The sequence below is a fragment of the Salvelinus alpinus genome, chromosome 20 (assembly GCF_045679555.1).
Source record: "Salvelinus alpinus chromosome 20, SLU_Salpinus.1, whole genome shotgun sequence".
Classification (NCBI taxonomy): Eukaryota; Metazoa; Chordata; class Actinopteri; order Salmoniformes; family Salmonidae; genus Salvelinus; species Salvelinus alpinus.
Window position 1 is genome coordinate 38,749,075 of NC_092105.1, and position 14,401 is coordinate 38,763,475.

A 14,401-nucleotide genomic window follows, 5' to 3' on the forward strand; every position below is an offset into this window, starting at 1 on the left:
TTGTCGTCAGAAAGCAATTGTTACCACTTTGCCAGCTTCCTGGCCTGGCATCAGCTCCAGGATGTCTGGGGCGACCAGAACCTTATAGCAGCCAGCAGAAAGAACTGAGTACGAGGCTGGGGATCAGGATATTGTGGCTTAAATAGAGCCTTAAGTTGATAGATAACATGAGCTATCTGGGACAGGCCAGAGTACAGACTAAAGCTCTTTTTGAGTTGTGCACCTAGGAATAAAGGCTATTACTGTACCTACCTTCAAGGGGAAGGAATTGGGCTAATGGTTGTAGTTCCTCAGATCTCTTTAAGTGTACCTGCCTACTCAGTTCATACTGATTGTTCAAAAGTATCTATTGAAGATGCTGTGGGTATCATGGAGAAAGATTGAAAAAGCCTATTTGTCAAACTGATGACATTATCTCTTCTTCAGAGACTAGATGCATGGCTGTGTTTTGTGAGCGGTGAACAGGGAGCCTGTGTTGTTTGTCACAGCTGCATGTATGCTCTTCACATCTCTAAATAATTCAGACCCTCTCATTTGCCATGAATGGAAGACACGTAGATGAGGGGCCTGGGTAAGAAAGCCAATTTGAACTCATGCATCTCTAAAGGACTTGGAACCTTTGTTAATGAAGAACACAGAACTGTGTTTTAGCTCTTTTGTTGGCTGAATAAACAGTTCATCTGTGTCTCATTAATGTGGAATAGACTTCCATTGATATAATGGAAGTCTGTGTGCGTGTGTGTGTGTGTGTGTGTGTGTGTGTGTGTGTGTGTGTGTGTGTGTGTGTGTGTGTGTGTGTGTGTGTGTGTGTGTGTGTGTGTGTGTGTGTGTGTGTGTGTGTGTGTGTGTCCACAGCGAAAGCTGACAAAAGCACTGTCTGCTTGCCATTCATTGAATAAGCAGCATGACTCAGTTAGCACAGGAAATGCAGAGTTTGCAGTAGACTATGCTGTGTTTTACTTTAGCTAAATGTTGTTATTCGAAAGATCTCGTTTGGGAGCTACAATCGATCAGGACTGGTAGGCAAAGAGGTCAGGCCAAATTGCATTACGCAATAGCACGACTTTAACCCTGATCCAAACCCTAACTTTGATATCTGGTAACTTTCCAAAAGGGTTTGTCATTCCCTTATGTGGCAGTCCATGTGGGCGTTCCCTGGTAATAATTGATATAAATCTCAGGGGAGAGTCACAAATGAGTTCAGTAGCTCTAATCTGTTTATGAAATTAGTTCCATTGACATGAATTATTGAAGGATTTCCTCATTTGAATATGTAGGACATAGACAGCTAATCTCTCATTAATTCACTCTTTTGACTGACAGTGATATCACTGCTTTAATGATTTGCCAGCAAAAGATTCTTTAGTGTAATTCAAGTTCAGATGACTGTCTATTTCAAGTCCCTGCTACTCAGAAGTGAGCTACTCTACTTGTGTGAAAAAAATATTTTGCAATGGGTTTGAGGTCAGGCTAAAAATCACTGCCGGGTCAAGTGAGCAGAGCGGAGTAGAGGACGCTATCAGGCTGACATCTAAATTGTTGTGAATGGACTTTGGATTCTACTGTTCCATAACAAAGAGGATGGGATGTCAGTGTGAAGAGATTCCCTACGTTGGCAAGCTCATAGCCATTTTCTGGCCATTCAGCTTTTCCCGTAAGCCTCTTTTAGCTGCTAGGTTTAAAGCCTACGGCTAGTTAGCAATAGTGCAGTGGGTCACAGCTAGCTTTCTTGTCCTCTATTCATCATCCTACACAACCATCCTTCATTATGTAAAATTAGCCTATTGAACGCGAGCCTACTACTAGGCTTACTTGATCAGTGACCACCTCTTAATGTGTAGGCTGTAGGCTACTGATTTCCTACTAAATTAAAAGTTTTGGCCTATCTATCAACTTTGTACATTATTATTCTCATAAATGACTCATAGTGTGTGTGGATTACCTCCTGATCATAGAAGCACTTATGGGCATCCATCCCCTGTGTGCTTTTGTCATAGGGAACAATGTTCTCCTCTCTGTCAATCGTACTGCCTCTATGCCATAACAATAGCATGATCAAAACGACCTCACTACCTGTCCCCACAGAAAAAGATATTGAGTGTGAAGGCGTGATTCATGTCACCATGATTGTGTTCCCCTGTTATTTCGGTGTCCTGTGAGCTGAATGGTCTTGGTCTGAGAGGAGTGGGGTAATGCACGGTCAGGACATGGAAATTGTTGAACCTCAAGAAGAAACTTTTATGAAGGCCATGTTCCAGCAGTGGTCTTTTGTGTCATTTTGTACTGGATGTCCTTGATGCTTTCCTTGGTTGTCAATGAATTCTAGTGACCCTGTCCAGTATTAATGCTTCATTTATGAAGAATAGGCCTACATATTTATAATCGAATAAACCTGTGCATACTCATGTTAGGCTTAGGGTAGCCCTTTCCTGCAGTCAAATGACCTAGTGGCCTCATGGGGGGAATGTTATTCATATTTTTCATAATTTCATAATCAATACAGATTTTTTAAAAGCTGAAAATCTGGTATTTCTATGTCAAACGGTTTTGTTATATTTCAGTCTTCTGTGATGTATATGAAGTGTAATATTGGGATGCAGACTCCAAATGTAATACATTTCAACTCTATATCTGACATGGTACAGATGTCTTCTTTTTTTAAGCCCATAACCATGTGTGAGAGGCGTTTACGTTTGTTTCAAAGTAGATTTGTTTAAGACTACTAAGAAACACTGTGTGACCCTGATTTAGCCCACTGCAGTAAAAAACAATCTTCATCTAATAGTTGGCTTTTTTTTGTGTTCTTACTCTAGGGTCGATGTTCAAGAGAAAACTGTAAGTACCTTCATCCACCTTCGCATTTAAAAACCCAGCTAGAGATTAACGGACGCAACAACCTCATCCAGCAGAAGACGGCAGCAGCCATGCTAGCCCAGCAGATGCACTTCATGATCCCAGGCACGAGCATGCAGCCTGTAGTAAGTTACTCATATTCAGTAGTAAGTACAGTTTATTATACACAAAACTCAGATCCTTCATTTCAGGTGTGTAGTAGTGTTTTTACTGACTGTTGTCCATTCTATTTCACAGCCTACGTTCAATATGAACCAGGGGCTTGGTACAAGCCCTGGTCTCAGCTACTCTCCATATCTTACTCCCATGACCTCTATGAGCCATGGGATGAGCCTGATGCCCACCGAGATGCTCCCCAGTACCCCAGTGATGGTCCCTGGAAGCCCCGGTGTCACAGTCCAGAGCTCCAACTCGTCCTCCTCTTCCCCCTCACAGAAGCTGCTGCGCACCGACAAACTGGAGGTATCGAGTCACCTTCACACAAACAAGAACAAGGACGTATTATTGTCTGATATATGCTGTATATATACATTCGTTATATGGAATGCCTGTTGAGTGTGTCAAACAGGGTCCATTGCCAGGGTGCTCTACCATCCTCAACCTCCCTCCCTGTGTGGTTGTGCTGTAGGTGTGTCGCGAGTTCCAGCGGGGGAACTGTGCGCGAGGCGAGACTGACTGCCGCTTCGCCCACCCCAGCGACAGCCCCATGATCGACACCAGCGACAACACAGTCACCGTCTGCATGGACTACATCAAGTCGCGCTGCTCCAGGGAGAAGTGCAAGTACTTCCACCCCCCTGCTCACTTACAGGCCAAAATCAAAGCCTCTCAACACCAGGTCAACCAATCGGCCGTGGCAGCCCAGGCAGCAGCTGCAGCCATGGTAAGATGCTTCCCCCCAGACGCGTGGACAGCAGCTTAGAACACACACTATTGGCTAGTATAGCTACTGTACTTCTTACTTAAGGGCAACTTGTCCTATTTATTTTCACTACAATGTATTCTACATTCACAGCAGTAGGCTTACTATCTTAATCCTATTCCATTACCCTGAGTTGATTGATTAACCAACATCATAGAATGTGGAGCACCGCTTTATTTTTTATGTATTAAGTAGCTTCATTAAACATTAAAGACTGTTACATCTAATATACGCTCTTAAGACTCGAAATGACAGTTGCCCAGTATGCAGTAGCCCTCAAGTTGCCTTTAAACTGTCACATAGCATAACCATTCATTTGCGTACAATGGGGTCCGAAATGATTGACACCCTTAATAAAGATGAGCAAAAATCATTCAAATACTGAGCTATATTCTATGCTAAAAATATTGGGAAATTATATTAATTTATGCTAATACAATTGCTCAGAGAAAGAGATTTTGTTTAACAAGTAATAATTTGTTTTCTCAAAAAAGGTAGGGGTCAAAATTATTGACAACCCTGTTTTCAATTTCTTTCAATACCTCACCTTGCCAGGATAACGGAACTGAGCCTTTTTCTAAAATGTTTTAGAAAACACATTGGGAGGGATCTTAGACCATTCCTTCTTCCAGAATCCTTACAGATCCTTGATATCATTTGTCTGCGCTTATGGACTGCACCGCAGGTTTTCAATAGGGTTCAAGTCCGGAGACAATTAACCATTTCTTTGTGGATTTTCATGTGTGCTTGGGGTTATTGGCTTGCTAGTGTGCGTGGCCAAAGAGCTCCATATTCATGTCATCTGACCAAAGCACCGGTTCCAATCCAAGTGCCAATGTCATTTAGCAAACTCCAGACGTTTACATTTGCTACATTTGTGACCACGCACACCAGTGGTGGGTTAGGCGTCGAAATGAGAATACATGAGCAGAAAATAGCCCCATACCTACTGTAAAATATGGTGGTGGATATTTGATGTTATGGGGCTATTTTGCTTCCACTGGTCCTGGGGCCCTTGTAAAGGTCATCGGCATTATAAACTTTACCGAGTAACAGGATATTTTTGCCAGAAATCTGGTTGCCTCTGCCAGGAGGCTGAAACTTGGCCGCAAGTAGATCTTACAGTGAGACAATAACCCCAAGCACACATTCAAATCCACGAAGAAGTTGTTAATTGACCACAAAATGAACATTTTGCAATGGCCATCTCAGTCTCCGAACTTGAAACAGGAGGGCAGCCCATACGCTCAGACAAAGGATATCAATGATCTGTAAGGTCGCTCTATGGAGGAATGGTCTAAGATCCCTACCATATGTTCTCCAACTCATAAAACATTTTTAGAAAGAGGCCCAGTGTCATTACCCTCGCAAGGTGAGGTTTTGAATGGTACTGAAAACAGGGGTGTCAATCATTTTTACCCCTACCTTTTTGAGAAAAAATTTATTACTTGTTAAACTAAATACATTTTCCTGAGCATTAGTATAAAACAATAGATGTCTACACTTTTTGAGCATACAGTGTAGCTCAGTATTTGAATTATTTATTTTATAGTAATTTTTGCTCATCTTTATCAAGGGTGTCAATCATTTCACACCCCACTGTCTATCTCCTTATGTGACATGTGACGCTAACCTTTACCTAGCTAGCTGTTTAACTAAAGATTCGCTTTGGCCCTCTCCTTTTGCTTCCCATGCTTTTTGAAAATCTATGTTCAAATTGCCAGCTACTGCAAAGTTAACCCTGTTTCTACAGCTACTGTCTTGTTTCATTGCCATCTATTGCCTACTGTTGGTTTTGCCTTTATCTTAAACTTCCAACAAGTCTAAGAATAAAGCCGGATCTGCTAATTACTATGGGTTAAGAAAAACGTCCATAGATTCACCAGCAACCTTCGAACAGCTGATTCAACATTTAACATTACTCTAATCAAATGTACGCAATTCCCGTAATGGCACATTTAGACTTTTATTTTTGCACTTAAAAAACAGCAACATGCATGGCCTTTCTTAGAATGTGCTGTATCTTCCACCCTACCTCTGCTACTTTCCATTCCATCTATTTTTATCATCCGTTTTGTGGTCATTTTTTGCATGGTTTTACAGTGATAGTATTACTAGAGAGTTGGTAAATACTTTATGACTTTGATACGTCTGTGATGCTGAGGGATTTTGTAGTGTAGTGAAGGTATACTTTGAACAGGAAAATGAACGACCAATGTGGTCTTGTGACAAATGTGCCAAGAAATTGAACAAAAATGGCAAATTCGATGCCTAATATCATAATAAACAGAGCTCCACATTCTGTGTATAGGTTATCATCAATGCAGTGGTTATAACATTCTCTCTCTGCTCCCTATTTAGTATGTCATTAAAACGCACAAGATGACATGAATCATGCCTAGCTCTCGGTAGAGATACATTTGCCAAGGATAACCTCTCACAGTAGCCTAGCTAATGCCCGTTAGCGTTAGCTTCTGTCTCCATTTCATATTGACGTGTGTCATGTACAATTCTGGTCCTTTAAAGCAATTGTAGGTCAATGAATGCATTATTACAACATTTATTTAGTAGTCCACACTGTATATTCAAATTGATAATGTATGGATAATGATGAACAACTATTGATTAACTACTGTTGTGTTTTCTACATAGCAAATAACCTTAGTCCCAATGTTGTTGCACAGTATTGTTGTTATTGTAAAGCCTATTAGATTAAGCTATTAACGAGTATAGTAGACGCTTACATACTAATTCAGGAGTCAGTCGTATATTTCCTTGAATCAGTTAATTTTGTTTATTGTGCATGACTATTGTTTTGTATGTGGTGGTAAACTGCATTCCGATTATTTTGTTTTGTTTTCTCCTTCTCACCTATCCACAATGCAATGCTGTCCCCATGACGCACCTCTGCTTGCTGTTACCTGTATGTTAATACGCTTGAATCCCATTGGCCCACTGCCATCATGTGCTCGCTGCCTGCTATTAAAAGACTCAGTCGACTGCCAAAGCAATGAAGCGACCCCTCGAGGCAACTGTAGACCTGGTACTTTGACCTTTCACCTTTTGCTTTGCATGTAGCTATTAATTGTACTGTAGCAACTCACATAATTTAATTTGGCATCTTTGTTTTTACAACCTCTTAAGATTCATCTAGTATGTGTACAAAATCCTTCACCATCAGTTATCTTTCAGTAATTGAATAGGTATTTAAAATGTGTTTAAATTAACAGTATGAAGTTTTAGCCTATCACTAATTTCATCATAAATACCTTTATTTTGTCATGTAGTAGCTGTATACAGTTTTGCTATACTGTTTGGCAATGATTGTACTATTATATACATATAAAGCTCATAGCCAGTGGATGTTTATAATAGAACTACTGATAAGTGTTTTGGTTGTGTTAACGTGTTGTTTGTACTCGGCAGGCGTTCCCCCATGGCTGCCTGCAGCCCCTACCAAAGAGACAAGCACTGGAGAAGAGCAACGGGGCCAGCTCCTTCTTCAACCCCAGTATGTTGCACTACCAGCAGGCTCTGGCCAATGCACAGCTCCAGCAGACGTCTGCGTTCTATCCCGCAGGTACAGCCCAGCTCTGAGTGGGCCAACTGTCCCTATATGACTTGTCCTTTGTAATTCCCTCCCTGCTAATGTTTGGTTGGGCATTTATCATGTAGTCTAAAAAGTAGCATATTGTCAGTAAGGTGTCTTTCCTTGTTTTTTTGTGCTTTCCTCTTGGTCCATTGTAGCTAGCTAGCTGTGATGATTTAATGCAGAACCTTGTAATTTGAGCTGTTCATTTTTGAAAATGATGCACATTTAATGCCACTGTCACATATTTAATAGTTCAATGTCCTGGCAGGCAGATATATCAGTGCTTCCAGATTACATCATCCAGGTTAGTTGAAGGAGATCTGCTTTAATCAAATCTATTAAATTCAGGCCATTGGCCTACATTGCTGTGATACAGTACGTGGCTAAGTAGGACACTGGATTATTATACCATTAGCTCTTTCTCTCGACATGGCCTTCCTCTGACAGCCATAATCAAACAGTAACAGCCACTATCCACTCTTGTTAGATGCTTTGTCTCACTGCTGAGTTAACTACTGTACTGCCTGGTTGCCCTAGCACTGATGCCAATGTCAGTCGATTGGAGCTATTTTATTCAGCATGTGCCTCCCTCCTTGGTAAACAGTAATCTATCCACACTCTACACGTACACCCACGCACTACACTCCCTAAGATGCATCGTTTCTCATGGGCTTGTTTCTGTGTGTGCTCACCAAGCAACAAAAAAAACGAACTTGGTTTCCATTGAGAGGTTCATGTCTTGCTTGTATTTGGTTTAGAATGTGTAAAAGCATGCTGAAAACTCTAGCTAACCTGTTTTTCCTCCCTTATTGTCCTCTACTCACTTTCCACTGCATAATCACACAGGGTCAGTGTTTTGCATGTCTCCTGCTACCGGCATTGGTAGGTCCCTTGCTTATTTTTTCTGATATCACCTGTAATGAATGGAGAATGTGGGTGAAATGCTCTCGCTGTTCATTTAAAAGAGTCTTGTTATTCCAATGTGCCCTTGGATAAACAGTCTCTGGGTCAGGGGGTAAGGGTGGTTTATATCTGTTAGGTACCGGCACATTTTAAATCACATGTGAGAAAGTGTATTTTATCATACGTTTCTGCATTTTTTTTCTGTTAGCCATGTCCCTGACAAAGCTCAAGCTTTCAATTTATACTCTTCACCATCACCCATTGGCCTACTTTGGATTTCATTTTGGTTTTGAATGTCCTTTGTTCTCTGCAGTGATATTCTCACCGTTGTAAATAATACAGATATTCAAAACACAAGACATCAGTTACAATCACTGCTGGTTGATATTTATAGTTCTTTGCTGCTCTGTGGATTAGGACATTTGATCAGTTTCCCAGAGATGTTATCTAAAGTGTCTTGGTCTTTCCTAAAGATCAAATACATCAAATGACGTTTCCTTTATTTGTATAAAATAAAGAACTTATTTTGAACACGGCAGTGAAAATGCCATTCTAACAATAAGATACTGTAGGGTATGTAAAACATACTTTTTGAATGTCGTATCAAATGACAGTCTTCTCTGGGAATCGGACAAATATCGGACAAATTTCCTAAACTAAATCAGCTTTCCTCTATTATTTATCCAATGCTTTCTTGCTTTGCGCTGTGATTGCATGCCATCTGCTGGTCTAACCTAATGATGGCTTGCTACTAATGTTTTACTGTATTCACCATGCAAAAAAATATATATAGACAAAAAAAAACGTTGCTATGGTTACCATAATGCTCCACCTACCTGTTCATTGCTTCCATGGTTCCCTTCCTGAAAAAGTACCCATGATGTACAGTGCTACGCCTGCTACTGTCTCTGCAGCAACTACTCCTGCCACAAGTGTCCCCTACGCAGCAACAGCACCAGCCAATCAGGTTTGCTCCTTTTAAAGCTTTCTTTCATGAATCCCTGAGCTCTAAATAAGTGCTCGTCATGGCAGCAGGAGACAGTTGTCATCCTAGCATATTTCTCTCCTGCCTGTTGCCTTTATTAGCAAATGTAACTATCATAATTGTAGATGCGGTATTAAATATAGTAATGACAGAAAGCACTTATTTAGAGATCCCCCATCTGCAAATAGTAGTTGTGTTGTGTTGCATAATTTCCTTAATTGTTTTTTGCATGTTTTTGCTTTATTTAGTTTCAAGTGCCCCTAATTTAATTCAGGCGTTACTATAATTCTGTCAAGCAAAGGAAAGAAGAAAACTAAATATATTGATTTGAAGCAGCCTAAATTAGCACCTCAGACTAAAGAGATCAACTGAATGAATAAAAGACCAATGAAGCTCATACATGGCTGTTATTATCACAGGAAGGTTACACTGTATGTCTTTATGGATGTGTGTGATTTTGTGACAGCTCTGTGCCTGTGACTGCCCTCTGTTGCCCATTTTAGACTCTTCCACCTGGGGGGCAGGTCAGGTGATGTGCTTCTTTCTTTCCAGCAGGAGAGGAGGGGGCTGTGGTTTGGGTCGGGAGAACACAAAACCATACTTGCCAACCACCAGCCTCCTCCTGCAGCTTATTCTGCTTGATTTATTTGTCTTTTATTTCTCCCAGGTATTAACATGGAATACATAGTGTACTATTTCAGTTTGTTTTTGTCATTGAGATTTGCAGCATTTTAACTTTAGCAATAACTTTGGTATGTAAGACTACTGCCTCAGCTCTGAATCTTATCTGAAAGGTTCCTAACATCAACCAAATTCTCTTTGTTTTACATGTGGGATTCAAATGTATTTTTACTCCTGGGTTTTTTTGTTTCTTCAACATTATATGATTATACTGGTCACAGTTTTGCTACTGTTCTACTTCTGCAAATAAGAACCCTTTTTCTTTAACCATTTACCGCCATGACTCTTCAACAACACTATATCAGTATTGTGTTTGTGATCCAAGAATGTACTGGCACTGTTGCTTGGACCTAAGGGCAATCGGTCATGTTCATTGTGAATGCCACCATTGAGTAACATGATGTCTTTCTCAATCTCTGCTTCTAAAACAGATCATCCTAAAGTAACCTACAAGAAAGGAACAGAGTGTCAAGACGCTCCCCTTAGAGGCCCTAAACAGCCCTTCTGTAAATACTACTTTTGCTCCACACGAGAACTACAGCAACCTGCATGCTGAGAAGAAGATTACTGAGGAAATGTAGAACATTGAGCTATGTTAAAATATACAAATTATATACCTGTATTGCTAGGACTAATCTCGTTACTGATATGTAAATGACTGATTTATTATATGTATACACACATGATTGGAGATTGTGAAGATTTAATCGTAAAGGTATTCAACGATGACTTTTATTTCCTTTTTAATGTTTTGTTAAAAGTGCACAACACTCATCTAATTCAAAATGTAATTTTTTTAGCAGAAAATGATTGTGCATCTAAGTGCTTGATTGCTTTTATTTAAAACACAGACCATTGGAAAGCGCTCTTGTTTATACACCGTATACAAATTACATTTGGCTTGTGAGTGTCCTTCTTGCTCTTGTAAAGGACGAATGTGACAGAGGATAGCATGTTGTTGTTTACCTTGTGGTTATTCTCTGAGTACAGGATCACTGCTCCCCCTCCTGGTGTGCCTTGGCCTCTCTACGGAGGAATAACCAATTGAGTGAGCCTCAGCAAACCCAATGATAATTGCAGAAAATGAATTAATGTACCTTATGGCAGTGATATAATCAGCCACTAATTCCAGAAATGATAAAGGAATCTAGCTACCACGGTTTCCAAGTTTCTGTCTGCGCTGAACTGTTTGCGCTATGTCTCTTCGGTCAAGGTTTTAGTTGAGCCTTGTCTTGGCATCCATCAAATAAACACCATATACCAGATGTTGTGCCAATGACCTAGCAGAGTGATGGGTGGGCTGAAAATAAGCCACTTTAGAGGAACTGAAAGGCTGAGTGAGTGTCTGCCGAGCTGTCACAGACATGTGACGGGTTAGGTGGTCGTAGTGCAGAGGCCACAGACATTAAAGAGGGAGCAGAATGATAAGACTTCAAAAGGAAAGACATGTGGTGATCCTTTGTTAAAAAGGCTGACGTACACGTGCAAGGAAACCTTGCGGTGACTCGAGGTCACTTATTAATCCTGTCTTATTTGAACTGTAGAAGTGCCTAAAGTAATGTACATAACAAGCATCTTGAAAAGGCTCTGTGTGAGAAATATTCAACTTTGAGTAGAAAACCCCTCAGTTTCGCAACGTACTCCATGGCCTCACAATAAATACAATGAACAACTGTTTGTGTGAGGTGAATTCAGTGCATTGGTAGTCTTTGTACACTGGGTTAGTTTTAGTGCTTTAACCTTTCATTTACTTTCAAGTTTCAATATCTGGCAGATCGGAACATGGCTGCTTTGGCATGAAGTTCATTGTGTAAAATGGTTTAGCTTAATTCTTAATGAGTTGAAAGTAGTTTGCAACTAAAAAGTGATTGGAGATGAGTTTGGAGAACCGGATATGTGTTGTGGTTCTATGTTGGTAACTCATTTGTCTCTATATACAACCGTCTTTACAACCATATCCTCGTGTTTAATGCGTTGTTATCATACTCTGTCTAACATCTTTCGAGTAGAATGTATCACAGTAAATGTTTTAGTGGTAGGACGTAGTCACATAACTAATCACATTGTGCAATGAATCTCATATAACTCTACATGTGTTTTTGTCAAAGCTTCATTGTATATACAAACTGCACTTACAAACACAGACAGATTTACCCACCAATGCACCTGTGCAAAGTCTACACCAGTTATTTACAGTAGGATATAAAAGGCAAAACCAAGCTAAAAACATGTAACTATTTACAATGATCGACATGTAACATTATTTTACCTTTTGCTTAAACTTTTATGTTTTATTTGCTCTTGAAAATAACAGTTAAAAACTTCACACAGGTGCAAACTCTAAATCTTGCCCACAGTCTTTCATTCTCCATTTTCATTTTCTGTGTGAGTGAAATCAGTATGCGTAAAAAATCTCATCAGTATCGTGATATTGTCATGGTGTTTGATCAACTCAGACAATCCACAGAAAACTAAAATGACGCATGTTCTTACCATCTTTGTCCTTTTTCATTACTTTTCATTTACTTTTCAGAAAAGTTCATTTTTATGTTCTGTTTGATGGAAATATATGGAATTTACTTATTTGTTTAACATTAGTTATAGAACAATGTTGTATTCTATTTTAAAATGAATGTAATTTATTAAGCTGAGCTTTGCTCTGCTGGCGGTTATTCAAATGACCTGTCCTGTCACGTTAGCCTATGAAAAGCCGTCTGTGACCAGGGATGGAATGTTGGAGCTACCAATGGCAAGCTTCCACATCTCATCCTTGTCACTGCCTTGTCACCTATACAGGACAACACACTGCAGTACGAGCAAGGCTGTAGAATTGCTTTTATTATGTATAAAAACAGTTTATTGTATAGGTCACAGTCTACCAAAAAAATTAACATTTAAGTAAATTTACTTTTCATTGTAGTACGGTATAATTTCATAACTATATTAATTTGTCTCTGTGGCAACCTAAAGTTGCAATGACGGAAGCTCTGTATTTTTGTAAATGATGTAATTGTTACGTTTTCTAGAGCACTGTAACACACTAGATTGTATTGCCAGAATCTGAACATTTCCTATTTTATGGCAAAATTATATACGACAATATTTTCAGTATCATAATGCCTTTGTATTACAGTAGTATATTCCTTTTGCATTTGACAGCCTACCCATGACACTTAAATGTCCTTAAATACATGCTCTAATCTATTCTACCAAAAATGAGCTCTCTAAAGTCCTCTTACAAAGCATCCCTAGACTCATAAAGGCAAGGGGAAACTCAAAAAGCTGTGTTTTGATAGTTGTTCAGCTGTTTAGAATTGCACTTTGTTCCCAGAATAAAGTTATTTTTACACTGCAGAAAAAGTATGTTAAACATGTAGTCATGGGTATGGCTAATCTGGCAGTGATACTCTTAAATTATTTCAATTGTTCACCGAAGGCATCTTTCACAAAAAAATGCTCTTTGAAAACGGATGTTAATTTTAATGGTAATTTCAACTCAAGTTTTGCTCAATGTTTCCAATGTTATTATAGCTAGATACAGCTGTACCTGGAAGTTAGTTGAGATTGTAGACCACCCAATCAAAAGAGTTGGACAGTCAGAATGTGTTCACTTTTACTGACACAATGGTAACATGATTCCTACCCACTGGGCACAGACTTCAATTGAACGTATATTCCATGTTGGTTCAACGTAATTTTGTTGAAATTACGTGGAAACAACGTTGATTTAACTAGTGTGTGCCCTGTGGGTAAGCACTTTCTGAACAGTTGGTAAACTGAGCAGACAAACTTATTAGTGAACGTTGCCTTACCTTTGATGTATTGTTCTTAAGTTGTTATGTGTTAGGGTTCATTAAATATAAGGATTGTATTTAGTCTATTGCAATTAGTGAAATATGCTGTTTTAATTCTCACTACAGACATTTTCATTTTGAGGCCAAAATGGTAGATTGTAAAGAGTGCCGTCAAACACTTTACTGAGAAAAGCTTGATGATGAGAAAACTGGCGGGTGCCATTCTAAATGGCTGTGGTACAGTTACTGCAGAGTTGTGTTTAAACTGCTGTGCCAGTGCCACACATGGTTCCATCGGTAATGCCGTCTCTTTAGCAGAGGGGAAAAGTACAAACCCTTACTCATTTTGAATCTGTTCATGTGGCAATTTTTTTATGTTTTATTTGTGCATAATTATGTGCTCTTTTATGATATATATATATATATATATATATATATATATATATATATACAGTAGTTTTGTTTTGTGTAAAATCTAATGTAAAAAAAAAAACAAATAAAAGTTTAAGTAAATGCCAAGTTTGTGATGCCTTTGTTTTGGTGATTCACATAGGAAATAATAAGCCGTTTTATTTGGTGTCTTTATATATGCAGAGGACATGATTTCAAAGGCCTACATAATAAAATGCACCATCTCAGGAATGCAATTCACGGCGTGGAATCTAATAGCT

At 39.3% G+C, this 14,401-nt stretch overlaps 1 protein-coding gene across 19 annotated transcripts in view; it reads left to right on the forward strand.

Annotated features, from left to right (window-relative positions):
- LOC139546816 (muscleblind-like protein 2a) overlaps positions 1-14,249 on the forward strand; it is a 38,372-nt gene extending 24,123 nt beyond the window's left edge. Inside the window, exons 3-11 of one of the 19 annotated variants that reach the window (XM_071355614.1) lie at positions 2,814-2,999; positions 3,091-3,315; positions 3,482-3,736; positions 6,765-6,818; positions 7,202-7,355; positions 7,636-7,671; positions 8,214-8,249; positions 9,143-9,237; positions 10,368-10,520. In XM_071355614.1, coding sequence (XP_071211715.1) covers positions 2,814-2,999; positions 3,091-3,315; positions 3,482-3,736; positions 6,765-6,818; positions 7,202-7,355; positions 7,636-7,671; positions 8,214-8,249; positions 9,143-9,237; positions 10,368-10,382 — 1,056 coding nt within the window. In that variant the 3' untranslated portion in view covers positions 10,383-10,520. Of the gene's footprint in view, positions 1-2,813; positions 3,000-3,090; positions 3,316-3,481; positions 3,737-6,764; positions 6,819-7,201; positions 7,356-7,635; positions 8,250-9,142; positions 9,238-10,367 lie in introns of those variants that run through there. The other 18 variants (XM_071355613.1, XM_071355616.1, XM_071355619.1 and 15 more) reach the window with 18 other exon arrangements.
- The last annotated feature ends 152 nt before the right edge of the window (positions 14,250-14,401 follow it).